Below are 27,461 nucleotides of genomic sequence, written 5' to 3' on the forward strand. Positions count from 1 at the left end.
ACCAGGTCTTGGACACTTCGACAGATGGAGCAGCCACAGCTTCTCTGGGCAACCTTTGCCAGTGTTTCCCCACCCTGAAAGGGAAGAATTCCTTCTTAATATTCAATCTAAATCTAAAATTCAGAAGAGCCTAATTATCCAGTGCTTTATGCTATGCTTTTTCATGATTCAGATGCTCTGATTTCATAATTCAGGAACAGAAGCTAAAGATCACTATGGAAAACTCTAATCATGTTTTCTCTGAAGTTTTTTAGAAAGTAACATAAATGCAACCACTATTCCTTCTTAGCCACCCTGCTGTGCAAAATTTAAGGAAAACTAAATAAAAGTGGCACACTTTAGGTATCTTTTTATTTCACTTGACCACAAATACCCTCTTCTTCTGGCTTCTCTGCCGCAGTACAGACACTTTAAGGACTTTCCCATTCCAGCTCCCTCTCTGCCCCAAATCTTGGGCTCAGCCCTGTCACGTATCCTTCCCCACACTCCAACTTGTGATTCCTTCACCGTTTACCTCCTCAGGAACATGATACCTTCCAAGTGCTTATTTTAAGCTGCTCAGAAGCTGCTCAGATCCATGGAGAGCAGCAAATCAACTCCCTGCCACCCCCTGCTTCAGTTTTTCCACCAAACTGGGGCATCCTTGGGATCTGTGAAGGGAGCATGGAAGATCCCACCTCCTCCTCTTGGCCTCCATCCTCCTCCTGTACTTCTGGCTTTCTTTAAAGCCCACACTGCCAAAAAGGACACTTCTATCATGAGAGAAGATTCTTTTTTTCCTCTCCTGCAGTCTTCAGGGCGGCAAAAGGTAAACACAAACTTTTTTTTTTTTCTAGTGAGAATTCCCCAGCTTTACATGCAGAGCAGAAAAAACACAAAAATTGGAAAAAACTGGTTGTTCCTGAGGAACAGATAATCCCTCTGTGGGAAGGGATGTGCTGTGAGCCTGTTTCCTTCCCATAGGGATGTTTAGCACTTTCCTCAGTGATCACAGACATCCTGAGTCACCCTGTGTCAATCAACACCATCCCTTAAAATACAACCACCAGACTATTTTCTCCCAGCACATCAAAACCACACAGAAAATCAGGTACCAGAGAATAAACCATGGAATTATACAAGGGTTTGGATTGGAAAGGACCTTCACAGACCCTCTCATCCCACCTCCTGCCGTGGCCAGGGAACACCTTCCACTATCCCAGGCTGCTCCAAGCCCTGTCCAGCCTGGCCTTGGACACTTGCAGGGATCCAGAGGCAGCCACAGCTTCTCTGGACAACCTGTGCCAGGGCCTCAGCACCCTCACAGAGAAGATTTTTTTTCCTAATATCCATTCTAAACCTTTTATTATCTTTTATTTTTATTATCTTTTATTTTGAAACCATTCCCCCTTGTCCTGTCCCTCCAGGCCATGATAAATAGTCTGTCTCAATTTTTTTTGTGGGGTCCCCTTGAGGGGTCAATAAGCTCCCCCCCAAAGCCTTCTCTTATCCAGGATGAACAATCCCAATCCTTTTGGCCTTTCCTCATGGGAGCTTCTAGGATTTACCTCCAGGTACAACTCCTCTGCAGGTTTCTTGCTTTCCTCCCACCCTACAGATCCACTGTGGATTATAAGTGAAAAAAATACTAAATACAAGATAAACCAGTGATGACAAGCCCCAGCTCTACTGGAATAACAAATTCCTGTTCTGGCTGCAAGGTCAGCACATCTACAGGCTCTGGGCTCTGCCAAGACAACACATGGATATCACAGGGACCCTGACACAGGCTGACAGAGACGTTTTCCTCAGATCCTGTGCCAGGTCTCCTGTGTGCCAGAATATTCAACCACCTCCATCCCCATCCCTGAGCAAACACCCCCAGCTCTGCCTTACCCTAATCCATGGACCAGATCAATCTGCAGGACAGAAAGCAGCTCAGGTGACACCAACCAGTCAAAGTGCTTTTTATTTCCATTTTCCCATGCTCTGGAGCGGTACCTGATGGCTGCTGAGCCAAACCTGCAGAGCCTGGCATTAGGAGCTGCATTTGTGCTTCCTCAGAAAGCCAGCAGTTAATGGCATTCAGGCTGCCTCCAGAATCATGAAAATATCTTTATTAAGCATGTCAGGAAACGCAGCAAAATGCTGTGTCGAACAATTGGCCGTAGCAATGCTACTCAGCTCTGCAAAGCGAGTCTGGATCACATCTGATGTGCTACATAAAATATATGTCAGCATTTTCCTGGCAATAACAATAGAGCACTTGCTGAAGAAACCTTAACACGCTGCAAATAAAATATTTGGAAGTGTGGTCAGTGCAGAGCTTAACACGCTCAGCTGGAGACTCACATGTCTCAATCGCCTTAGAGGAGAGCTGAATAAGCCCAACTTTTTCAGGTATATTTAGACACAGTGTTGAGTCTAAGGGTTTCTTATATATTTCACGTATAAAAGACATTTTTGCTTAGCCCTATCTGTGCTTTCCTGCATATAGGCATATGACACGAGGGGGAAAAATAAAGAGATGAAAGCAAGAAAGTAAGGCCAGTGTGAGGAAGGAGGCACAGGCAGAAAAGTTTTTTATGAGGCTTGAAAACTGCTTGGCTTAGTCATGAAGGAAATCAGAAATATTAAATAAGAGGCAGAATAATAAAATATGCTGAGTTGGAAGGGATCCACCAGGATCATCAAGTCCAACTCCTGGTCCTGCACAGAGACCTCAACAATTCCACCCTGAGGCTGAGAGCGTTGTGCAAACACTTCTTGAGCCGTGACCATTCCCTGGGGAGCCTGTTCCATGCCTGATCACCCTCTGGGGGAGGAACCTGTTCCTAATATCCAACCTAAACCTCCCCTGGATGATCATGTAAGGACAGGAGGGAAAGCAGTACATCGAGGTAATGGGAAAATAAATAAAAATAAAAATTAAAAACAAAAAACACAAAAAAACCACCACTAAACAAACAAACAAACAAACAAACAAACAAACACAACAAAAACCAAAACAAAAGCGAAAAATCCAAACAAACAGAATCAAACAGAGAACTAACTTTTAAGGAGTTTAAGTATTGCCTGGGGAACCTTAAAAGAGTACCAGGAGTGAGGAATGCACCCTCAGAGATCATTAAACATGTGATTTCTGCCAGACACTCTGTCCATTTCATGATTTTATGATTTTAAGTAAAAATCCACCAGTCACAACAAAAATACAAGAACAAAATTCAACTTAACCTGAAAAGTTCCACATAGGCAGTAAGTGCACACCAGTTCAGATTAAATTCAGCATTTCTTATAGGTGAGGGAACTCCAAGATTTCCCAACTTTTCTCAATGTAATATCCCAGAATCATCAAGTATTCAGGGCTGGAGTATTTGGGAAAGGAAGGATCTCCCCAGCCCTGTGATGATGCTCTGAGAGGAGCAGGATTGGGCTGGTGGCTGTGCTGTACTTCAGATACCTTTGAAGAGACTGACACCAGCAGAAACAAAGCACTTGCCTTTCTGTGAGTGCAGTCATCCCAGGAGAGCACTTCTGAAAGGTTTAGGAAGCCTTTTGATTAGAGGGGAAATTGGAAATCCTAGCTACAGATCCTAGCACATAATAGGCCAAAACCTGCTGTCACCAAAACTACCCATTTAATTTTTTTTTTTCCACAGCTCTACCAGAAAATGAGTTACACAAAACAAGATTAAGGGGAAGGAAGAACAGAGAGGGCTGCGAGTTTGGTCTCCCCATCCCCTCCACGGATGATTCCTGCTTCAGGTAATTCCAGTTTTGTCCAAACCTACCACAGACAAACCCCTGTGATCACCTGTTTTATCTGTGTTTTCTCTTTAGAGATGACATGACTGGGTGCTAATTTTGATGTATCTTGACACCTAACAAGGCTCCTTATCTTACAGGTAGTTCAAGGTGCCTTTTCCCACCCTTTCTGGCCCTCATTCTTTTTTGAAAATCCACAGCAGACAAGGATTTAGCTCTAATCCCAGCAGTTTAAAAGTAGTCATTGTGCCACTGAAGGATGGTGCCCACCACGTATGGTAGTGGAGGGGTTAAACATCCCAACACTCCCTTGATATTGCTGTAAAAAAAAAGGAAAAAAACCAAAATAAGCAGAAACTGAGCCAGTCTTGAGCCAGAATTGAGTGGCTGATCATTCTCACAAGTCCTGTCTGCAAGGATTTGCAGCAGGGACACAGGAGCCCACTCCATCTCCCCAAGGATTTAGGGATGCCCTTGCTCAAAGGAGGGAGCAGATTCCAAACCTGGCTGTGGCATCCTGGGACCTGACAGGCCGGGTGAGTTCCACAGGCAAAGAGAAAAGGCTTGAGGAGGCAAAGCTTCACACGAGCAGCAGGGTGGGGAGATCTGCCAGGCCCACTGCAAATGTAAACTTGCTTTTCTTAGATTATTTAGGGTCTCCTCCTAAATCTTCCTTGGCCCTGCCTTGTCTAACACTGGCCCTGCCAGAGACACTAATTTTCCCTGCCCCATCTGTTTGGATTTGCTTACTTCCTAATTTATCCAACGCCTAGCTCCATGGTGGCTAAGCATTTTAATCACAGTGATTAACACACTGAGCAAGAACAAAACAAAAATGGTTAATCAAAGGCTATTAGCAGTGTTTGAATGTCTAGACGCAGTTTTACACATGAATGCTGGTTAACGATCATCTCCCCAGAACGTTCCCTGATTTATTCCTTCCCCTGCCAGCTCCACAGTTTGCCACCACCACGACAGAGATTTTGACCCATTTGGCACCAGGAGAACACAACACTCTCCTGCAGGAAACACTCAGGCTTTTCAGGCTGCCTGAAGTGCTTCACACCACCAGCAATCTCCAGCAAGAGGAAATCCTCAGCTCCATCCCTCATCCATCCTCTACAATGCTCTGAACTCCCCATGCCTCCAACACAGAGGATCCTTCCCAAATTGAGGAGGAAATGCCAAGAAATGTCATTATTAAATGCTCAACCAGTGTTTGTCACACTCAGGTGTTACTTATGAATGAACATAAGGAGTTGGGGATTAATAAAAGCCTGGGTTTGCTCCTACAAGCCTAGGTTTGAACTTTCCGTCCCCAAATTTCCATCCCAAAAAACAGAGCCCAGTGCCCAGCTGGGAATGAGAACTCCCTTGGATGAAGGAATGTCTGTCCACAAAAAGTCTCTGGCTCAAGGATTGCTCACAGGGAGACAAAAGGAAAGGAAGGGATGCCCTAATACCTGGACAAAGCATTAATTCAGGAAGCCCAGACCTCTCAGAATGAGCTACATGGGCAGGGAAAGTGTCTTATCTGTGTTTGTAAAGCCCTGTGTAAATTAACAGCCTTGCACAAACAGGATTTAAAACAAAAATACAAGTGCAGCAACAGGGTTTATGGCTTTAAATACATCTCCAGTGGTTTAGGCTGTGAGCACAGCGCTCAGTGGTTTATTTACGAGTCACGGCAGCTTCAAGTAAAGCAGAACTGTAGGTTTGTTGGGTTTTTTTTTTACAGTTAATACAAATAAAAGCAACCAAAAAAGTTTGGACACTCTCAATTCCGCTGTCTTCAACTGGTCCTTCTGTCACTGAGCTTTTTCTGAAGTCCCTTTGGCCACATAATTTTTATTTTTCTTATAAAATAAGGCTTGACAGGTGCAGTACTGAGCTCTGGGCAGGTTCTGGGCTCAAAAGGCTCCAGTAAAAGCTGAGTGCTGGGTGAACCACAGAACCATGATCTGTAAGATCACTGATTCCAACAGTTAACCACGATAGCCATGATAACCAATAAAGTTAAAAATGCCACAGTCCCATACACACAGTTACCTCTCTCAGGACAACAAGGGTTTATCTGGTGGTAAACTGGAAGGAAATGGAATGAGCAGCACAAGGAAATTACCCTTATTCTACCCAGGTTTTTAACTCCCTTTTCCAGCCAATCATCAATCCAGTGAGATATTATCATTTTAGCTCAATCTTTCCTTTCCTTGGAAGGGTATGTTTACAGCAAAACAGCAGTTTTGGGGGGTTTCTCTATGATGAAATCCTATGAAAACACCAATCCAAAGTCCCAGTGCTGTGCAAAAGAGCAGAGGCATCTCAAGATGGACCTCAATTAGCTCAGTCAAACCACATCTCCAGTGACTCAAGTCCCCTAAAACAGCATTACCAGCCACAGGAAGCAATAACCACGCTGAATGTGCACATTAGTGATTTAAAAAGCCTGGCTGGTAGATCCTTACATTGACCATCCCAGCTTTCCACCAGTTCTACTCCACTGTTGACTGTTTATTTATAATTTACTATCCAGGTGTCTCTGGGACAACTTAATACACTGTGATAGTCTCTCATCTCTTCCCTGCTAATGAAGGCAGTAAATAACTACAGTAAGCATTCCAATCAATATTCCACTCTGCTCACATCCTGGAGAACATGAGGCCTGTGGCCTGCGATCCTGCTGGAGATGAAAAGTCTCCCTGGGATCTGCTCAGTGCTCAGACAGAGCAGGTGGATCAGCAGCACAGGCCTGGGGTCTGTGAGCTCCAAAGGCTGTGAAGGCACCTGCAGCTCACAGCTTCACGTTTCACGTGAGATACAAGAATGGTTTTAAATGAAAAGAGGGGAGATTTAAGTGAGATGACAGGAAAAAAGTCTTCCCTGTGATGGTGGGGAGGCCCTGGCAAAGGCTGCCCAGAGAAGCTGAGGCTGCCTCTGGATCCCTGGAATTGTCCAAGGCCAGGCTGGAGCAACCTGGGATAGTGGAAGGTGTCCCTGCCCAGATCATCTTTGAGGTCCCTTGCAACCCAAACCATTCCATGATTGTATGAAGAGACACCCAAGTTTTATGCACTGAGTAACATCTGCGAACAATACTAAAGATCCATTTGTGATTTGAGAAAATAAATTAATTTAATGGGGAAATGCCATTAACTGCATGAAATGAAAAGGGTGCAGCTGCTTGGAATTTTCCTTCCTACAATGCAGAATCACAGAAAACTCTCGTGACCCTGAATTTAACTGCTTTTCCTTTTGCCTTACAAACTCAGAAGAACTTCAACAAGACTTACGCTGCCTCTTGGTGAAGCAATGATATTCCTCAATTTATCCACCCACTCTCCACCTTCTCCCTGAGCTGCTCCTGCACTGCCAGCTCCGAGGCATGAGCCAAACCATGTTATCAGAGCCTGAAATCAGACATGAGCTGTTCTTTTCAAACCCTCCCATCTTAGAGCATTCTTACACCCCTTGGTACCCTCCCAGGAAATATTTAGCCAACCTATCTCCTTGCAGTGCCCACTCTTCCTTCTCAGTGCTTGCTCCTTTCCAGGATTTTTCCTCAAATCCTGCTGTACATCTCAGGATCACAACCTGCTGCAGAGAAGTCTGTGGGGACCAATTCTCCCCAGAGCCTGCAGGGAGTTACTCCAAGTGGTAAAAGATAAGAAAAAGGAGAGAAACCACAACTAATGACTCATCTCAGAGAGGAGCTTTGCTGCTGAAGCTGTTCCTGGTGTAAAATCACCTCTGTTCATCAGCATGAGCATCCCATGTGGGAGACAGGATTTGATCTGAGGGGGGTCCTGTTTTCCTTGGGTCTCCCTCCTCTTCACAGCTCAGCTCTCTGTGCACTAGCTGTAGAGAGCTCAGGCATTTTTAAAATGCAATTTTACCTTTTAGAAAGGTGTCCCTGCCTACAGCAAGAGGCTGGAATTAGAGGAGCTTTAAGGTCCCTTCTAACACAAACCATTCCAGGATTCTATGATTCAATAAAATCCTTCTCACTAAAACACCCTTTGACTGCAGAGTAAATAACACAGTCACATTAAAAATTCTGACAGCACTAGAGTATTTTCTCTATACATATTCCCAAAGTCCAATACACACAAAACATAATTACCCAATAAAAATATCATTTAATTCAGCTGTCAACACTGACACCACACTGAAGCGGGAAAACTGACTTTGGAATATTCAGCACCTTGCTTCACTAAAAAATAAAGAGTGTCCACAATTAATAAATGGAAAGGTTTTTGTTGCACAGATATTTTCTTTCTCTGCAAGGGGCAAAAACTCACCCCGCTGGTTTCAGTTCTTCAGGATAACTTAGTATGTGCAGAGCTGAAGTAATCCCTGCTCCACAGAGGAATCTGCATGAAAACAAACCAACCTCCCCAAAAAAGCCCCAAATAAAACAACTGCAATTGTCTCATTTTCAATAATTGCAGGAGAACAGTCTCAAGCCCTCAGAATTCACAGAATTACTGAATGGGTTGGGTTGAAAGGGACCTAGAAAATCATCCAGATCCAACCCCCTGTCATTAGCAGGGAACCTCCCACTAGAAAATCCATATGTGGGACTGTTCCTAATGAAAAGGGCAAGGAGACACCAAGCAAAGCAAAATTAAATAAAAAAACCCTAAAGAAAATTTTGCCGAGCTCCAAAATGCCTCAAAGGACTAAAGCATCCATCATGGGCTATTAAACACACACCACCTCCTGCTCAGGAACTTTTAAAGCCACAGATGCCAGACGATGGCACGAGAAGCTGGAGGAAGATCAGGATGTACCTGCCCAGATCCAACCCTTTTTCCTGAGCCAGCTGTGCTCTTTTCTGCTCGCCATCAGAAAGAAGATAATGAGCAGCACGGTGCTTTGGCCTGAGATCTCTGAAGGTACTTTCCTATACTGCCAGAAAGGCTCTTTCAAGCATTGTGAACTGTTTTCAGTAACTGATAAAGTTAAAAAAAAAGAAAGAAAAAAAGGTATTTTACGCTTAAATCAGAACTACTTTAAAAACACCAAACATTGCTGCTGCTTTGTGGTTCGTTCCTTTCATTCCAGCAGTTATTACGGATCACAGGGAGCCGTGCACAAAAGCTGGTTATCCCTGTCACCCTGAGCCCTGAACCGTTCAGGACACGGAGTTACTTCTTTAATTCACCAAAGGCACGGTGGAACAAGTGCAGGACACCCCAGGAAGGGCCCCCATCAAAGGCAGAGCAGAGTCGGGTCGGGGAAGGACGGCGGAGCAAACAGCCTCATTTAGGTAATCCCACTGGTTTGACCCAAAGAGATACAACTTTATCAGGTAACAGAACTCCTGTGGGGGGGAAAAAAGAGTGTGAGATCATAAACTGACAAAAGCTGACTTTGCTGACTGAATCCAGAGGTTTCAGATGGATCTGACACTTCACTGCTGTGGCTGAATGGGAAAGTGCATAGAGGAAAATAACGGCTACAGCACAGAACTGGGTAAACAGCCTCATTTAAAGCAGGAGTTCCTTTTTCTAATTCTATTCCTATGATTAGGAGGAGTAATAGATACCCTTTAATGGGCAAATAATTTCTGTGTTATCATGAGAATCATGGGCAAAAGGATGTGGGAGCAAATTTTATGTCTGGGATGGTGAATTTTCATGGTCATTCCCTTCTCCTGTGAGGAAGCTTTTCTGAAACATTCTGAAGCTTTTCAGGTAACATCACTTTTAGTAAAACCAGCCTTGGTTTGTCAGGCTTTTAAGTTGCATTTCCATTATGAATCTTGTCTTTTATTAAAAAGCCAAAGGTACCCAAGCTCCAAAAACCTGAAACTTACTGAGGTACGCCCAGCAGATGATGCTTGAAGGGCAGGGAGAGTCAGCCTGGGACAGGTATCCCATTTCTTAGGTGATCCAGGAAAATTGACATGGATCAAAGGAAACTCTGAAGCCTGAACTACCTGACAGGAGGAAGGGGACAGGTGAGGGTCGGTCTCTTCTCCCACATAACAAGTGGCAGGATGAGAGGAAATGGCCTCAAGTTTTGCCAGGGGAGGTTCAGACTGGAAATTAGGAACTATTTCTTCACCAAAAGGGTGGTGGAGCTTTGGAAGGGGCTGCCCAGGACAGCAGAGTCACCATCCCTGGTGCTGCTCTTAAAGCTGTGTGGATGTGGCACGTGGGGACATGGGGCAGTGGTGGCCTTGGCAGTGCTGGAGGAACTGTTGGGGCTTTTCTTACAGGGCTTTTCCAAGCTTTGCCATTCTCTGATCCTGTGGTTAAAAAAAAGTTGCAGCTCCTGGGTTTCTGCCACTCAGTTCCATAAATGCAGTGAGTAGCCCAACCCTGGAGATGCTCAGTTTTAAAGCAAAAATGACCACAGCAACTCAAGGCACTGATTGCACAGAACCCCTGGGTTTGGGGACAAGAAAGAATCCAAATAAAACACTTCAACCAACTTCAACAATACTTAAGAAAACAGTGTATTCCAAACTGGGGAATGGTCTGGAGCAGTGGTCGGATGAGGAATGGCAGAGACAGTTGGGAAAGGGGCTCAGCCTGGAGAAAAGCAGCCTCAGGAGGGACCTTCTGGCTCTGCACAACTCCTGACAGGAGGGACAGCCAGAGGGATCAGGCTCTGCTCCCAGGGAACAGGGACAGGAGAAGAGGAAACGGCCTCAAATTATACCAGGAAAGTTCAGACTGGACATCAGGAAGAATTTCTCCCCTGAAGGGATGGTCAGGCATTAGAAGGATCTGCCCAGGGAGGTTTGGAGTCCCCATCCCTGGAGGTGCCCAAGGAAGGTCTGGCTGTGGCACTCAGTGCTCTGGGCTGGGGACAAGGTGGGGATTGGTCACAGTTTGGACTCGACGGCCTTACAGGTCTTTTCCAACCTAGTGATTCTATAATTCAAGAATTCTGTGAAAAGCTGAACTCACTTCCACAGAAGGAAAAGGGTAAAGAGCAGAAAAGAGATGAGGGACAGTGCTAAGGGACAAGGACATGACACACCTCATCTCAGAGCTCTTGACAGGTATCAGAGAGTCCCACCTGCCTCACAAACAAGAACACAAACCTGCCCTTAGAGTTAACACAGATTTAGTGTCCTCCTGAAAGGTCTGCTCTTGGAAAAAGGACTGGAAAAGAATTAAGTATATTTAAAGGAGTCAGAACGATAAAATTTTCCAGTTTTACAATGGTGAAATTGTTCCTAAGAATGCAGATTCCTATTTTGAGCGACCAGCAGTTGTTTTCATGGAGGATTTAGGACAGGAAGAATACAAATGCAACCAATAAAGGCAGCCTAATTAAGCTTAGTCCTCAGTTAATTCACACAACCACTGAATCCTATACCCAGTGGAAAGTGGGAGCAAGGCAAGGACCCTTTTGCAGGAGCAGAGGCAGAATATCCACTCTAAATATCATGGAATGGTTTGGGTTGGAAGAACCCAAAGAACTTAAAGATCACAAATATGTTCATTTTCATTCTTAGTTAGTGCTGTGGTCTTTTACAAGCCTCACAGCAGCACACCCAGCAGCAGATCCCAACCAAGCACAATTCCCCAATCCCAACCTGGCTCCTCCAGCAGTCAGGATCCTTAAACAGCTTTCTGCCCCAGTGAGACCCAGATTCCAAGTGGAAATCAGCTCTAAATATTGAATTTTTTTGGATAGTATATCCTCACTCATCAATTCTTACTTAAAATTCCTCCGCAGAATTATTCCAAAATAAATATTCCAAATTAAACGTGTAATTTCCTCACCATTTTCCCCAAAAACCAGATTCAGGGTAGCAAAGGCAATTAATTCAAAGTAAATGGAGGAGGTGTGAACCTCCCAGTGCCTCACACACCTTTGTTAGGAGTGCTGCTTCACAAATAAATGCCCTAATCCCCTGAAAAAAGGGGGAAATAATCCAGTCCCAGGTAAAGAATTTGGCAAAGCCACCAGAAATTCAACTTAACCCTGAATTCAAACTCCCTGCTGCTCCCTCCTAACAATTGCAGGAAATTGGAAAAATTGGCTTTTTTTTCCTCTCAGAACAAACTTAAACATCAACAAGAAAAATAAAAGAGTTAGAAATGATTTGCCCTCACTCATGAAAAATTGGTTACTTCCCAGGAATGTCAAAGAGACGGTTCCCAGTGAAAAGAGCAGCAGGAAATTACAGGGAGATCTGTGTGTTCAAACAGAAAATTCAGTGTTCGTTGTAGGCAGAGCTTGATCACAACCAAAAAAATAATGAGAGCCTTTAACAAAGCTCTAATTGTGCAACATGCCATACCAGGGAGGAACAGCAAAACCCCAAATGTTTTGATGAATGGGATTATGAAACTCCAGAGCAGTAAAACAAAGACTAAGAATACAAATGGTAATAAAGCATCATTAAAGGTGCTGTTTTGAAGCATTGCTGAAGCACAGGTGAATGCCAGGTTACTCAGGCAGAGTTATAGTACTCAAAAGCAATGTTTAATCAGATTTTTTGCTCTCCTGATTTTCTGGATGGAAGATATTCCCATTACTTAGGGATAATTTTTATTTTCCTGTGAGGATATGTGGGTTTTTTCCGCCCTTTCTGAGACATGGGGCTCTATGAGAAAGGACCAAGCACTAAGACCAACCCTACAGGGGTAAATTATGCCTTGTGTTCACCGCCTGACAAACAGATTTTAAACTGGGCTTTGCATCCCCCTCAGAAAAGCCACACCAATTTTAGAGCAAGCCGAGGAAATGCTGGAGAATATCAGAATTCAGGGATGCCATGATTTTCCCAGAATAAAACCAGGGCAGATCAACCATAATTTTTTGCAAAATTATAAATGACACCTGAAGTCCTGGCTGGCTTCACCTACTGAGGGATGATTAAGCTGCAAATCTACAATTACTTCTAATCTTAAATAACTGATAGGATTTGAACTCCCAACATACAGTAGCTCAGATGTGATATTACTGGGAGCTTTTTGAAGCCAATCAATAACTATTAAAGCTGGATCCCATCAGCTACCACCAGGTATTAGCCACTTTCTCAATATTTCAAGGATTCAGTTATTCTTAGCTACAGTTAAAGTAGTAAAATGAAGTGGTCTCATACTGACACTGCGATAAATACGAGATTAAATATAGAACAAATTTATTACTCCCCGAAGTCCTACTGAGTGTCCTGATTTTCTTTTTTTTTTCCCTGTATCCACAACAATCTGGTTTACTTTGATGTTTTATTATCCCAGATCTAAAGCTCACGATTGAAAAGCAAAGCCAGCGCTGGTTCAAAGAACCCAACCCCGGCCACGCCGGGGGAAGGGAACAAATTCCAAAGGGAAGGTGCGGATGGTGGAGCCGGCCCTGTGACAGCCGTCATGCCCCACTTAGAGCAAGTGGCACTCACAGGCGAGTGATTTGTGACACTGAGTGTGTGTGACACGGCACAGCACCCCTGGAGTGCCCTGGGCTGCCAGAGGATCGTGCCTGCAGGAGCCGACTTTTCCTAATACCCCGCGCTTTGAAGAAAGCGGAATAATCAACCCATTTTTAAAGCGCTGCTTCGAAGGGCTCCGAGGAGTTTTAAAGGCGAGCAGTTAATTACTTGGCTCGTTTTATAAATAAATTAACCCACAAATTAGAGTCGGGATGGGTGTGGGTGATGATGGGTGACCCCAGAAGTGCACATTTTTGGCTCGCTGCATGTCCTGAGCTCCCAAGGGTGATCCCAGTTTAACCCCAGTGGATCCTCCCTGAAGAGCAAAGCACTCAGGAAAACTGCAGGAGCAACAAACCACATCCTCCAGCAGCATCCGAGCAGGATGAGTCCACAAGGACACGAGTGTTTGGGTCTCAGCTAAACTCCCTGGAAGTGTTTGAGGCCAGGCTGGACAGGGCTTGGAGCAGCCTGGGACAGTGGAACTGGAACTGGATGAGCTTTAACGTCCCTTCCAACCCAAAACACTGTCATTCCATGATTTATGACATGTCTTGGCATTTCTCTGCTCTCCTCACCTGAGATTCACCTCTAAGCATCAATTCCGAAGTGGCCCACTGAATATAACTCTCCCCAAAGGTGACAATGACAGTCTAATCCAATGAAGGGATCTGGCCTCCACTGCTGGTGCACACACAGGAGCCATACAATAAATTTAGTCCCAAACAGGTAAATCTGATGGCCATGTCCAAAAGCTAGAAGTGGATTTTGCTGATTCTGACAGGCTGGATGCACCTTTGTTAACTTGGAAAAACAAACCCACACTCTCATAAGAAAATAAAAATTAACCTTAAGTAACAGGAACATTTTCCTTCAGATGTGTTGCATCCTTCTGGGCTTCTCCTTGTCTACTAGGCAGGAATGCTGTTGCCTTCAAGGCTCAACCAGCACAGGATCATCCCTGGGACCTACAGGCCTTCACCTCAAGGAGCACCACCAGAACCATTCCCAGCTGGCATCCTGGAGGCAGCTCCCAAAAGCCAAGAAAGCTGATTGTGACAGAACCAGCCACGCTGTGCCAGCCCACCTCAGGGCCAGAGGGCAAATCCTGCCACTGCCAAGCTCCCAAGAGGAGATGTGGCCACTGAGGATGAGCTGCTGGTGAGTGAGATGGAGCGGGCTCTATCTTTGATCAGTGCACATGGTTGGACTTTGAGATGGACCATGAACGAGGAAAGGTGTCCCTGCCCATGGCAAGGCGTTGGAATGAGAAGTTCTTTAAGGTCCCTTCCAACCCAAACTATTCTGAGACTCCCTGAAGGGCTCTGGTATCATCCCAGAGCGAGCTGCATCATGTTTGGGGCTGGAGCCTTTCCCGGCGTCAGTGGCACGATGCATTTACGTCAGCGTGTGACAACGGGCCCAGGGTGACAAGGACTAAGGTAAGATTAAGCATTCAGGAGCAAAGCATGTCCTTCACTAAAACAAGGGCGCCGAAGCCTTATCGCGCTGCCTTTCGGCACAGCCACGTGCCAGCCACAGCCTCAGCCCCCAGCTCCGGCCCCGGCTCGGATGCACATGACTTGGCAAGGCACTGCTGCAGCTTTTCCCAAGGAAATCGTTCCTTCCCAGCCCAGCCGTAACAAACGCTGGGAAATAAAGCCCTGAGACGACCTCCCGCTGCATCACCGACGTGTCGGCGTGACAGACGCCGTGTGGTGACTTCACACCCCAACGTGAGCGTGCCTTCCCTGCATTTGTGAGCTTTCCACGAGGGAAAAACTGATGGATTTCTGCAGCCCGTGGTGCTCGGAGAGTCGTCAGTGTGCACTGCTTCAAATTATTTCCATTTCTAATTAATATTCATAAATGAGCCACAATACTGCGCCTTCCATCAGCCGTCATGCACAACCCACGCTAGATGAAAGGACAACTACACGAGATAAGCAGTTTATTGGATCAAAAGTCCCCTTTAGACGAGGAGACAGCTACTGCAACAGCATCCAACTGATAGCATCCCATCACATGGAGGGAGTATCAGCAGATCTCCCTCTTTAAACCCGAGATTCAGCACACGGAATGCACAACGCAATTATTATGTTAATTTAGCTGCATTTTGCTGCCTGCTTGAGGCTTCAGCTGGAGGGAGGAACTTGGGTTTGAAGAGCTGCCACTGAAAATGGCTACTTCAAAAAATTCAATTGACACCCAATTATACCATCAGCTTCTGAGTTTAATCCCCTGTTGTCCCTGTTGTCAGCGCCCTGCCTCACCTGGCTGGTTTTGGGCTAAGACTCTGCCCTTCAGCCTTTGCCTTTACCAACCATCTACATCTTGCTCCACGAGGAGCCTGAAGGAGCTTTACCTGTCCTCCTCCCCAAATTCAGTTTAGGTGGCAGAAAACGAGGATCTCATCTGTTTGCACAGAACATGGCCTGGGAATAACTGCTGGTTTTGTCCACTACCCCTGCACAGACAAGAAATTAATGAATAGGACCCCTGACATTCACATCAAGCCCATGCAGGATGACAGAAAACACTGAGACTGTAACATCACATTCCCCTACTCCACTGATGGGAAACAAGTGTTTCCTAGCTTTAAACTGAAAGACAATAGGGTTAGATGGGATATTGGGAAAAAAGTCTTCCCTGTGAGAGTGGGGAGGCCCTGGCACAGGTTTCCCAGAGAAGCTGTGGCTGCCCCTGGGTCCCTGGAAGTGTCCAAGACCAGGCTGGACAGGGTTTGGAGCAACCTGGGATAGAGGAAGGTGTCCCTGCCCATGGAAAGGGGTTAGAACTGGATGATCTTTGGAGCCCCTTTGAACCCAAACCATCCCAGAATTCCACGATTAAAAGAAGCAGAGGAAGGTGCATTGCCCACCGCTCTCCAGAGCTGTTCTGCTCCTCATCCATGAGGGACCCAAACAGTCTGCCCCAGAAAAAGCCTATTTACACCCATTGCCAGAGAGGGAAAGTATAAATATTTCCAAAGCTTTATGAAGGCTGGTACTTACAGTCATGCTTTGAAAGGGAAAGAATAAAGCAAAATATTCAATTAGAAAAAATTACTATAATTGCAGGTTCTATTTTATCCCTCCATTAAAGCAATAAAGTGCCTCAAAATATTGCTGAGCTGGGATACAGAGCTTAGTGCTACTTAACATATTAATATACATCGAGGGGGGTTAATTTAATTTAGATCTGCATGAGGGTCTTCTCCCCTCCCTGGCCCCTATGGTCTCCCCCTACACTTCCAGCTGGATATCCATGCATGCTTCTCCCCCATTCCAAGGGATGGACACGCAGTGCTGAGGGTGGACATAAATTCTGACATGTGCCACACACCTCTGGAGCCAGAGGACATCAAGCACATCCATGCACAACTCCACACACACAGATTCCCAGCTTAAACCATGTTTGTCTGCCCCTCAAAGCTCTGATGTCTGAGTATTTGATTTTCTGTTGGACGAAAACGTCCAATTCCTGCTCTCTGAACATCAAACAAAATCCTCTTGGAAATGTAAAATCATCCCATTTTGCTCTAATAGCACATAAATCCCACGGGAAAGGATTTGCTGTTGAAAGTCACTGAGCAAGGAACTGCTGAGGCTGAAGAAGGGGCTCTTCCTCCCAGCTTTGGCTCTCTCCATGCTTTCTCCACACTATGGTGCCATGAGCTGCAGTTTTCCAAATATAACCCCGCTCTTCCCTGCGACATAAGATAAGTGGATCTTATTTTAGGGAGCCCTTCATCCTTTTAATTAAACAAATTAATATCACTTCTCCGTATCTCACAGCCTCCATTATCTTTTGTGAACTCCTACAATTCTGTTGTAAAGATATATTGAAAAAGTGCTAATTGAGATAATCTCTGGAATTCAAGAGTTGCTGTATTTTTAGCCATGTTTTAAAACTATTTTCCCTTTGTTTCTGGAATGCCTCCCATCCTTCCTCCCATGCCAGACTGTTTACATTATTTAAATGCCTTCTGCTTATACCACTCTTTACAATTTTTACTTCAACAACATCGGCCTCCGTTGCTCTTTTTTCCCTCGCTTAGACATAACTGGGATGAATTCCAATCCCAAACCCAAAACCACTCCTGGTGCTTTACTGCTGTCTTCTGTGTTTGGTAGATCAGGCAATGTATTTCTGCCATCCTGTCATCCAGGGCTGCCTGTGTGGGGGATCCAAGCATGAGGAGTTAAACTGATCTTTTTTTACAAGAGAAAATGGGAGAATGGTGATTTTTCCCAGAGACTGGAACTCCTTAAACTCACAGGGATCTGTGACATGTCCCTGCTTTAGGAGGTGATCCTGAGCCACCCCACTGAAAGGATGGGGAAGCTCATCTCTCATGCATTTTTTTAGAGTTGTGATGACCAGTGTCCATCACAGAAGCCAAATATGATCCTGCTCCCTGCCCCTACAGAAAACCCCACAGAACCCCACGAGCTGAGGGAGGTTCTGGCAGCTGGACATGATCCTCCCTCACTCAGGTTTGGGTTTTTCCCACAGGCTTAATTAGGAAACTGATAAAGGCAGCTCCAGCTGCCAGAGTCTTTTGCATCAGGGCTCCTGAGGAGTTTTTAATGAGAGTTCTGCCAAAATGGTGGCGGTTTTATAGGAAACTTTTCCCACATCAAGCAGACGTGTGAAGGTAGAAAAGGTGATGTAGCTCAGCAGCTGACAAATTTCCAGCAGGAGCTGAGACCTCTGCAGTGTCCATTTACAGCTGTTCACAACAGGCCTGGTTTTCCTAGTGCCCATTCACTGACCAGCACTGAGCAGCATTTAGGAGAGATTCCTTAGTCGTATTTCCCAAGGGATTTTGGGACAGGGAGATGATGCTTGTTCCCTCAGCTCATCCTGTACAAACGGGGGCGCTTAAAGAGGATGTATAAAAAAGAGAGAGAGTGACTTTGCACAAACAGATAGTGATTGGACAAGTGGGACTGGTTTTAAACAAAATGAGGAGAGATTTAAGTTAGATATGGGGAAGAAATTCTTTCCTGTGTGGGTGAGGAGGCCCTGGCACAGGGTGCCCAGAGAAGCTGTGGCTGCCCCTGGATCCCTGGAAGTGTCCAAGGCCAGGCTGGATGGGGCTTGGAGCAACCTGGGATAGTGGAAGGGGGTCTGGATGGGGGGAACTGAATGGTCCTTAAGGACCTTAATGGTCCTTCCAACCCAAACCGTTCTGTGACATGATTCTATTCCATGATAACACAGGGATATTTCTTTAGGATGCCAAAATCCTGCTGCAGGTAAACCAAATCAGAATGGAGCAGAGGAAGAGGAAGTCAGGATAAAGGCTCTGGGCTTGGATACAGAAGGTTTGGACAAAGCTGCCAATTCTGCAAAAGATCTTCTGTGCAGCTGAAGTCACTTAAGGACAGACTGTGAACATTTCAGAGGTGAACCTGAGCTCTCACAGATTTCCAAAAAAAGGAGACGCGAGGAGCAGAGCAGTCTTCAAGTCCCATTATAGTTTTGGGGACACATTTGAGATGGCCTTTTGCTCTACTTTTTTGTCTCTTGGCCAAGATTTGATTTTGTTCCTGGTTCAAGATATGGAAGTAAAGAATAAAACACTCATTTATACTGAAATAGCGAAAGTCCATCAGTGAAATTTGTTCAGGGATAGACAAATAGCAACTCCTGAGACTCCTCCTCAGCACTGTAAACGGGGTTCCTCTGCTACAGCATTTCCATATAACCAAACACAGGCTGAAACTGAATGCAAGGTGGTAGGAAATGTAAATCCCAAGTGGAGAGAGTGACAAAAAAAATACAAAAATAAAAATCCATCCATAGAGAGATGCAACGGGCTGCTCCTGGGACACAGCTAAATGCTCAGTCCCACAGTCCAGAAGATTTTGAGCATCCTTGACACTGAAGCCCAAAGGATAGGGGATGTACCTGCAAAGATCAAGCAATTCCATTCCACAGGGTTAAAAATACAAGGTGTTCCTCCCTCCATCAGACTGCTGCTAGGTTGGAGGATTTTCTTAAGATCCTCCTCCCCTGGAAAGCTCTTTCCCCATTTTTTTGGGATCCTGTCTGGAAAAACATCTCAGTGCCCTAAAGCATCACAGTCGGCTTGGCCATCATTCTGAATCCCAGCACATCAGAAGAAGGTGGGTCAATGAAGTGACAATATTTGGCACATGTTCTTTGCTTACGCCTTTAATTACAATTTAATTTTCTCTCAAGCAAAGCCTCACTCTGACTCACAATTCCTCCTGCCTAAAAGCTTCCAGGTGTTAAAACACTGCCTTGTACTACTGCTGATTTTCACTACAGTCAGGTGCTAAAAATCAAGTCAGGATTCAAGGGAAATAAAGCAAAATGAGTACAGAGTGAAGTTGTGTCAGGGATCCAGACTTCTCCACAGGCTCACCTTCGTTCCCCAAGGAGAATTACATGTTTGACGTCCCAATTCTGTTCCTTGCAGTCTCAAGGCAGAGCAAGCAGCTCTCCTCCAAAGAGATGCTTTATCACCATCAGTTCTTCCTCCATCCTTTTCATTAAAAGAAATGCTCCCTGAATAACCTACATTTGTTCGCAGAGGAGAACTACTGCAAGGAATAAAGCTGGCTCAGTGCAGCTGAAAGCAAAATGGAAGTGTCTGGAAAGGTGGAAAATACAGAGCCTGGAATTTTAACACACAAAAAATGGTGAGCCATCTTTCCTCCTTCCCTTGGCACCCTGCCTCCCCTCCACCAAGAAAGGCACTGTCAGGCTGCCACTGGAATTAGAGATAAAGCCATAGGGAGAGTGGGAAAAAACCAAACAGCTGTTTTGCCTAGATTTCAGCTTGAGCAGCTGAAAAGGGATGTTGTGGTCAAGGACCACATGGGTGGGAGCATTTAGGAAAGCAGCCTGCAATCCAGCTTCAAAGCAGTTGGGTTCCCTTCCAGATTTTGGACTCCTGGAGATGCTGTCCCCAAAACACCTTGATCGGTGTCTTCACCTTGAAAGCCATGGAAATTTTATGCTGGTTTCAGTAAGAACTGAGTCAGGTCACCCAAGCAGTTCTGCTTCCATTTCCCCCTCCCCAAAAAGCAGGGCAGGGGGGTGATGAGCTGCTGTCACTGCCCAGCCACAGGGCACCACGAAGCTCTTCCTCAACAGCATCCAAGAGCAACCCAAACTCCAGTTTCTCCTCTAAATCCCACTCCCCACCTGCCCAAGCCATGTTGTCTGCAGAAACACTGGGTTGCATGGGAAGGGGGGTTCCCAGCAGGTCAGGGCAGGATAGTATTCCTGCCAAGGAAAGGTCTGGAGAAATCTCTGCCCTCCCAAGGCTGGCCCAGCAGATCCGCTCCAACATCTGTGGTTGGACCCCCTCTAGTGGGAACCACTCAACAAGACACGGAGCATCACCACCACCTGCCACCCATGGAGACCCCTCTCAAGGGATAAAGCCCTTTTTCCATCGTTATTATGATTATTATTATTATTTCCACTCTCTCACAACCTACGTGCTCTGTGGATGTTGTTGGACCTCTACACCCACAGCCCAGCACTTCCTCATGGAGATCCTGTGGAAACAGGGGTGGAATGGGTAGGTTTTTTGGAAGGGAGGACAACCTCGCTGGAAAAAAATATAAAAAGTTATACCCCAGACCTGATTTTGTAGGGAGAACATATTTATCATCTATCCCAGAATGTCTTCCCTCTGCCAACTTGTCAAAAGCTGACAAAACTCCATACTATAAAAGCAAGCTGCTAAAACTTGGCTAAAAGGAAAAACTCAGCTGCCAGACAAGCTAACCAGGAAAAGCTGAAAAAAATATTCCAACGTGCCAGGGAAGGCAGTAAATTTACAGAAAGGCTCTACAGAGCTGAACATCCCAAACCAAAACAAGGAGGCAGCATCAGCTTCTGGTTCATTGGCTGTTTGAGAAGCAGGTGGCTCCCACTTTGAGGGATTTGGGCAGAGAACTTCAGAGTTGTAGCTGTCTGTATTTCTAAACTATCCAAAATCATGTGTCTCTAACTCACAAAGCTCATCCCAGACAAAGTGTTTTAGGAGAGTCTGAACCCACTCAACACAAAGGCATTAAATGCCACATATTCCATTTAAACCCATTGATTCATCCTTCCACCTCCGAAGACGAACAGCTCACAGATTTGGTCTTTTCACTAATAAAAAACATGCCAACTCTCTGCCTAAATGTTAGGAATTTCTCACCATGTACGTACACAAGACGATTTTTAATGTCACAACAGTGACAAGGGTTGTTGTGGTTTGCTGGGTTTCTTGTAGAGAATGTTTTTCCCCTAGATCTGTATTCAAATCTGTTCTAATAACAAACCCCATAAACAGCACATTCATCTCCCAAAACTCACCATCACTGAGAGTTTTACAGACACAGATTTCCAGCTGGTCAGCATTCATTTTAGCTCAGCTCCGCATCCCGTTAATCCAATGGAATCCAATAATGTTTGCTTTAATAGCACGGCACAACGCAAGGGATCGGACTTTCCACTCTAAACCCCCTACTCCAGGGCAGCATCCATGACCCAGTAACCCACTTCCAGCAGAGGTTAAGGGAAGGTACATCAGACAGGGAAGTTCACTCCTGTCATTCATATAACCTGTGCAACAACTCAAGATAGCCAAACTTCTCCTGAATTTACACGGCTGAACAGCTCCAGGAAAAGCAACAACCCTGTCTTCATCCTGTTTCCAGCAAAACCACAGCATCCTTCCTCAAGGAACAGCCCTTGGCAGCTTGCACTGCAGCACCTCTCTAATGAGCATAATATGCCTCAATTGGCATTCTTCACTTTTTGGATAGTCTGGATGAATTTTTCAAGTCCTCAAGACAATCTAAGATTTGAGAGGAAAGGTGAATATTGTAGGTTTATGAAGGTAAAAACCCCAGGAGCTGAGCTTTATTGGTGGGAATGGCATTGGAGATCAGACTGCTGGCATCCATTTGAGATCAGACTACTTCTAGCAAGAATTCAAAAAATATATATCTATACACACACATATGTTTTTACTATTTTTCCAACAGCCACTATAGACAGACAGTATTAACACATCCTTCAGATCCCAGCTGAACTAAAAAAAAATCCAAAACCCCAGGAATATCACTAAGCCCCCCCTCAGCACTCACACTGCCCCCTCAGCCCTCCTGCCTGGTCACGATCCACCCTCTGAATACGACACAAACAACAAAGGCTACATCCAGACTGCTCCAAAAGAAGCTCCTTCTCCCACAATCCTGACAAAATGAAGAGACAGCCTTGCTAAAATAAGATCCTGATGTATATTTATATTTGTGCCATAAAATGCTATTTATTCACCATCTTATTGGCGAGTCTTCCCAGTATTTACGAGAAGAAGCCGCCACAGGAATTGTGTCATCCCTCAAAATCCAAACACAGATTTACCTAACGTATTCACGATGAGAATCCCTGTACTACTCCAACCAACCCCCCACTTCCAATTCTCCACGATTTCGCTCCCAGCTGCTGAGCAACACCCACGACATCCCCTACGTAAGGTACGAGCCCGCTTACGCTCCATGCAGCGGCAGCGCGGATCCGTGATCCCACAGGAAACCAGGCTCGGAGCATTACGCACTGAACTTACGCTGTCCTAGGTTCTCCTCCTCTGTCCCCACGTCTGAACTTCTCCCCAGCACGCAGGCACAGGCAGCCAGACCAGTGCGTTCCAGTATTAGCCCCATCACCGCATCCAAGATTAATTTTAATGGTGTTGGCAACAGCTGTAGTGGGAATGCGAAAAGACACCCTCGTGGAGGCTGCTCCACAGATCCCAGGAAGTTAATTCTGGTTCTAGTCAGATATTGGGAGTTGGCCCCACGCTGTCCAGCGTGCCTTAAAGAGCAGGAGCTGGGCACTGGTGGCATTAGAGATCAACAGGAGAGAAAGCTCCCCGATTTCACCTAACGTGATCCGGGCTGCAGCATGCCTTGTCAGTCCCCTTCAGCATTCCCAGCTCTGCACAATCTCAGAAGCAAGTGTTTTTCCTCTGCATTAGTATAGCAGGGAAAAGTCTGGGCAGCTTGAGCATTGTTTCCTCCTATTAGCCAAAAATCAGTCCCCCACATGCACCCCCTCTGTCCCTGCCAGCATCACTTCAGCATCCCCCTCCGCAAGCGCTCACTCGAGCGTGCCACGACATGGGGTGTTTGTGCACAGCTAAAACACAATCATTTCTTCTGCCTGACTCCAAGAAAGGAAAAATCCAACTTGCCAGAGGAGCATCTGCATTGAGAACTGTTTTTGCTGATGGGATCAGCACTTGGGAGTACCAGGGGAAGCTGCAGAAAGGGTCGCGGACCAATTCATCATCCTCGCACGCACCACCTGCAGACATCCCCTTCCCGCCACCCCCCAGCCCAGATCTTGGCCGTAAAAACCCCATAAAAATAGAATAAACCCCCAAGCAGAAGTTGAGAACAAATGTGCTTTGAACGATGCACAAATGACATTGAAGATGCAGAAGAAATATGTATTTGCTGTTGCACTGCATGATTGCATGGGCTTATTTCCTACGTACACATCTCACGCACCCTTCCCACGCAGATCCCCTCCCTTCCACCCCGCGGCTTCTTCAAAAAAATTTGGGTAAATAAAAATCTTTGATCCCTAAGGATTATTTTGAAAGCTACAAATGCCAAGTGACCCCCATCTGGAGCCTCTTCCCTACAGCCTGACCATTCATGGGGTGGAGGGGGTGCAGCCACCCCCCCACGACAAAACCCAGAGTTGCCCCTCTGCCCCCACCCCAAATCTCACACCCCTTCCACGTTACCAACCCACGACCCAGCTCAGGGGATGCTGGGCCACGCCGGGTTTTTACAGCTGTCCTTACACCACCTCTTTCCGTAAGCCCGACATCTCTGTGGCAGTGTTTGCATCCACAGGCTTTCATCCTGGAGAATCCCTCCCAGCCTCCTCCCACCTCTCTTTTTGGGGAGGATAACGTAATTTCCAGCTTGCACTGGAAGATGCTTTTTTATTCCTGCCGAGCCCGAGGTCACTTCGCAGACCCGTCCTCCAGCCAGTGTCTCCTCCACCCCAGGACCTCTCCCTCCCGCAGGGAACAGTCCCTCATCGCTGACCTTCAGGCTCACACCGGCAGCCCCACCGCCGCCGTCCCCACCGAGGTTTCTCCTTTCTCCAAAGCCACAGCCGAGGCATCACGCTGCGTTTTTCCACTCCCACCACCCGCTCCTTCGGTTCAGGGCGAGTCAGCGAGCCAGCAGCTCCCGCTCCCGCTCCGCTGGCTGGGGAGAGGCTCTCGGGGATGGATGAGACCCTCATCCCTACAGGGTCTGTGCCAGGAGGACACCAATCCTCTGCAACCAGCACATCCCAGTGCATGGCAGCCACGGGTCCATCCCCCCGCACACCCTCTCTGGAGCAGCCCCTGCATTCCATGGAGTCTTTTCCCGGCTCCAGGAAGGGGCTGGTGGGGTGAGTCCCCCCCAGGGCCACAGCACCTCCCTCTGCAGCGCTGCCACTGCCAGGGTCACCCCAGCCCCAGGCCTGTCCTGAAGGGAAGAACAGCTGCATGATCTCCCTCCCCATCCTGCCCTATGTGTGTGGAGCACCATCTCATTCCCACGGAGCTAGAATCCTTTCCATCCCACACCATGGGGGGCACAGAACTGTGTCCCCTCCAAGCTGTGAGGTGACAGCAGCCCTATTCCCCTCTCCCCAGCCCCACACACTGACGTGAGGGGAGCATCTCTGCTCTCCTTGGGGCTCCTCTCACTAAAGAAGGGGTCACCCCAAATCTCCACGTGGGGAGCACCATCTCATGTCCTGCTTGTACCAACCAATCCCACTCCTCCCACCTCAGCCCCACAGACATATTTTGGGGGAACTTCTCTTACACTCAAATTCCCCCTCAGCACAAGGGGGACCTTGATACCTCCTCTACCATGGGGAGCATTGGCAAGGGTCCACCTCAGACCATGAGGTGACAATGATCCCCAGATCCCCCACCTCAGCCCCCCAGGCTCATTTTGAGGGAATCTCTCCTCCTTTAGGGTCTCTCCTCACTCAGAGTTGGAGTAACCCACAAATCTCCCCTTCTTCTCCACGTGGGGAGCACCGCACTGACCACCACCACCTCAGACCATGTCCATCTCAGACCACAAGCTGACAACAACCCCATCTGCCCCACCTCAGCCAGGGACAGTGACCCACGTCCACCTCTTGATGTGACACTGACCCCCATCGGTCCTGCCTCAGCCAGGGGACAGCAATCCACCTCAAGCCATGAGATGACAGTGCCCCACATCTGCCTCAGTCCATGAGGTTACAGCGATGGCCATTTCGTCCATCTCAGCTAGGGGACAGTGACCCACCTCTGCCCACTGAAGTGACACTGACCCCCATCTGCCCCACTTTGTCCAGGGGACACTGACCCACAACAAACCATGAGATGACACTGACCCATCGTAAACCAGGAGATGACACTGATCCACCTCAAAACAGGAGGATTTGACACTGACAGTGACCCACGTCCACTTTGAACCAGGAGGTGGACACTGACCCATGTCCACCTTGGACCACAAGGTGACACTGACCCACGTCCACCTTGGACCACGAGCTGAGAGCTCCCCACCTCATCCAAGGGACAGTGACCCATTTTAAACCAGCGGGTGACACTGACCCATGCCCATCTTGGACCACGAGCTGACAGTCACCCACATCCGCCTCAAACCAGGTGCTAACAACCACCTACACCAGCCCCTCCTGGGCCAGCGCGTGTGACCCACCTTGGACCACAGGGGACACTGACCCCCGTCCACCTTGGACCACGAGGTGACACTGTCCCCGTCCATCTCAAACCAGGAGGTGACGCTGCCCCTCGTCCATCCCAAACCAGGACGTGACAGTGCCCTACATCCCCCCTGGACCAGGGGCTGACGCCGCCCCATGTCCCCTTCGCACCGGGCGCTCGCAGCCGCCGCTCCCGCCCCTCCGCGGCCGCGGTCCCCGACCCAGCGCGCCGCCCGCCCCGCCGCGGGCACGGCGGAGTCCCCGGCCGCCCCTTACCTCCAGACCTGCCCCATCTGCAGCAGGTGGATGACGGACTGCCAGACCCAGACGGAGATCCTGCAGAGGCGCTGCGCCCCGGGGGTGGCGGTGCCGCCGGCTCCTCCTACCCCGCCGGCGGGTCCCCCACGCCGGCCCGCGGTCCCCCCCATCATGGGCGGCCCGCGGCTGCTGAGCCCCTGCACGGCGCCCAGCCCGCCGCCCGTGTAGTCCTGCACGAACCAGCGGAAGCTCAGGATCTGCACCAGCACCGAGGGCAGCAGCACGAAGGCCAGGGTGAGGCCGCACCACAAGTAGTCCCGCCGGCCGTAGTGGTGCAGCGCCAGCCACAGGTCCGTGCCCACATCCCCCAGCAGCACCAGCAGCGCCAGCACGATCCACAGGCAGTCCAGCCACGGCCGCTCGGCCGCCTCGCCGCCCTCCGGCGGCCCTTCGGCGGCGGCGGCGGGGGGGCGCGGGGCCAGCGGCTCGGCGGCGGCGGTGGCGGCGGCCCGCCCGAAGAGGTTCCGCAGGCAGGCGCTCCGGCAGCCCCAGTAGCAAGACGACGTGTTGCAGCAGTGGCAGATGTGCAAGGAGCTGCTTGCGCCCGGCTCCTCCGCCACCTCGGCCGCCGCTGCCCCGACGCCGCCGCCCGTGGCCGCCGCCGCCTCGTCCAGGTTGTGCAGCTGGGCGAAGCCGCCGCCGCCGCCGCCACCGCCGCCGCCATCCGACTTGGCCGCCATCTTGCTGCCGCCGCCGCCGCGTCCCCGGCCCGTTCGCCGGGCGCTCGCTCGCTCTGCCCCCCGGTGCCCGCTCCCCCCGCCCGCCGCTTCCGGGGGCGGCGCTTCCGCGGTGCGCGGGACGGGCCGGGGCCGCCTGGCGGCGACAGCGACCGGCGGCGGGGCCGGCGCGGGCGGCAGCAGCGGCGCCCTCCACACGCCGTGCCGCGGGTACCGAGGCTCCGTGCCCCGTCCGAGCGGGCGCGGGGAGCTGGCGGGGGTGAGGCCTGGAGGAGGGCAGGCTGAGGGGGGAACCTCACGGCGATCTGCAACTTCCTCGTGAGGGGAAGAGGAGGAGCAGGCGCTGGGCTCTGCTCCGGGCTGAGCCGGGACGGGAGCCCCGGGAATGGCCTGGGGTTGTGTTAGGGGAAGGTTGGGTTGGATACTGGGAAAAGGTTCTGATCCCAGAGGGTGACGGCACCGGAGGAGCTCCTCAGGGAATGGTCACAGCAGCAAAGCTGACAGAGCTCAAGCAGCACTTGGACAGCGCTCTCAGGCACGGGGTG

The 27,461-nt window shown here is 48.3% G+C and overlaps 1 protein-coding gene across 1 annotated transcript in view; it reads right to left on the bottom strand.

Moving 5' to 3' along the window:
• XKR6 (XK related 6) overlaps positions 1-27,019 on the bottom strand; it is a 174,076-nt gene extending 147,057 nt beyond the window's left edge. Inside the window, exon 1 of the mRNA XM_063423170.1 lies at positions 26,198-27,019. Within this exon, the coding sequence (XP_063279240.1) occupies positions 26,198-26,919 (722 nt within the window). The 5' untranslated portion in view covers positions 26,920-27,019. The remainder of the gene's footprint in view (positions 1-26,197) is intronic.
• Between the last annotated feature and the right edge of the window lie 442 nt (positions 27,020-27,461).

The sequence above is a fragment of the Prinia subflava genome, chromosome 2, assembly GCF_021018805.1.
Source record: "Prinia subflava isolate CZ2003 ecotype Zambia chromosome 2, Cam_Psub_1.2, whole genome shotgun sequence".
Classification (NCBI taxonomy): Eukaryota; Metazoa; Chordata; class Aves; order Passeriformes; family Cisticolidae; genus Prinia; species Prinia subflava.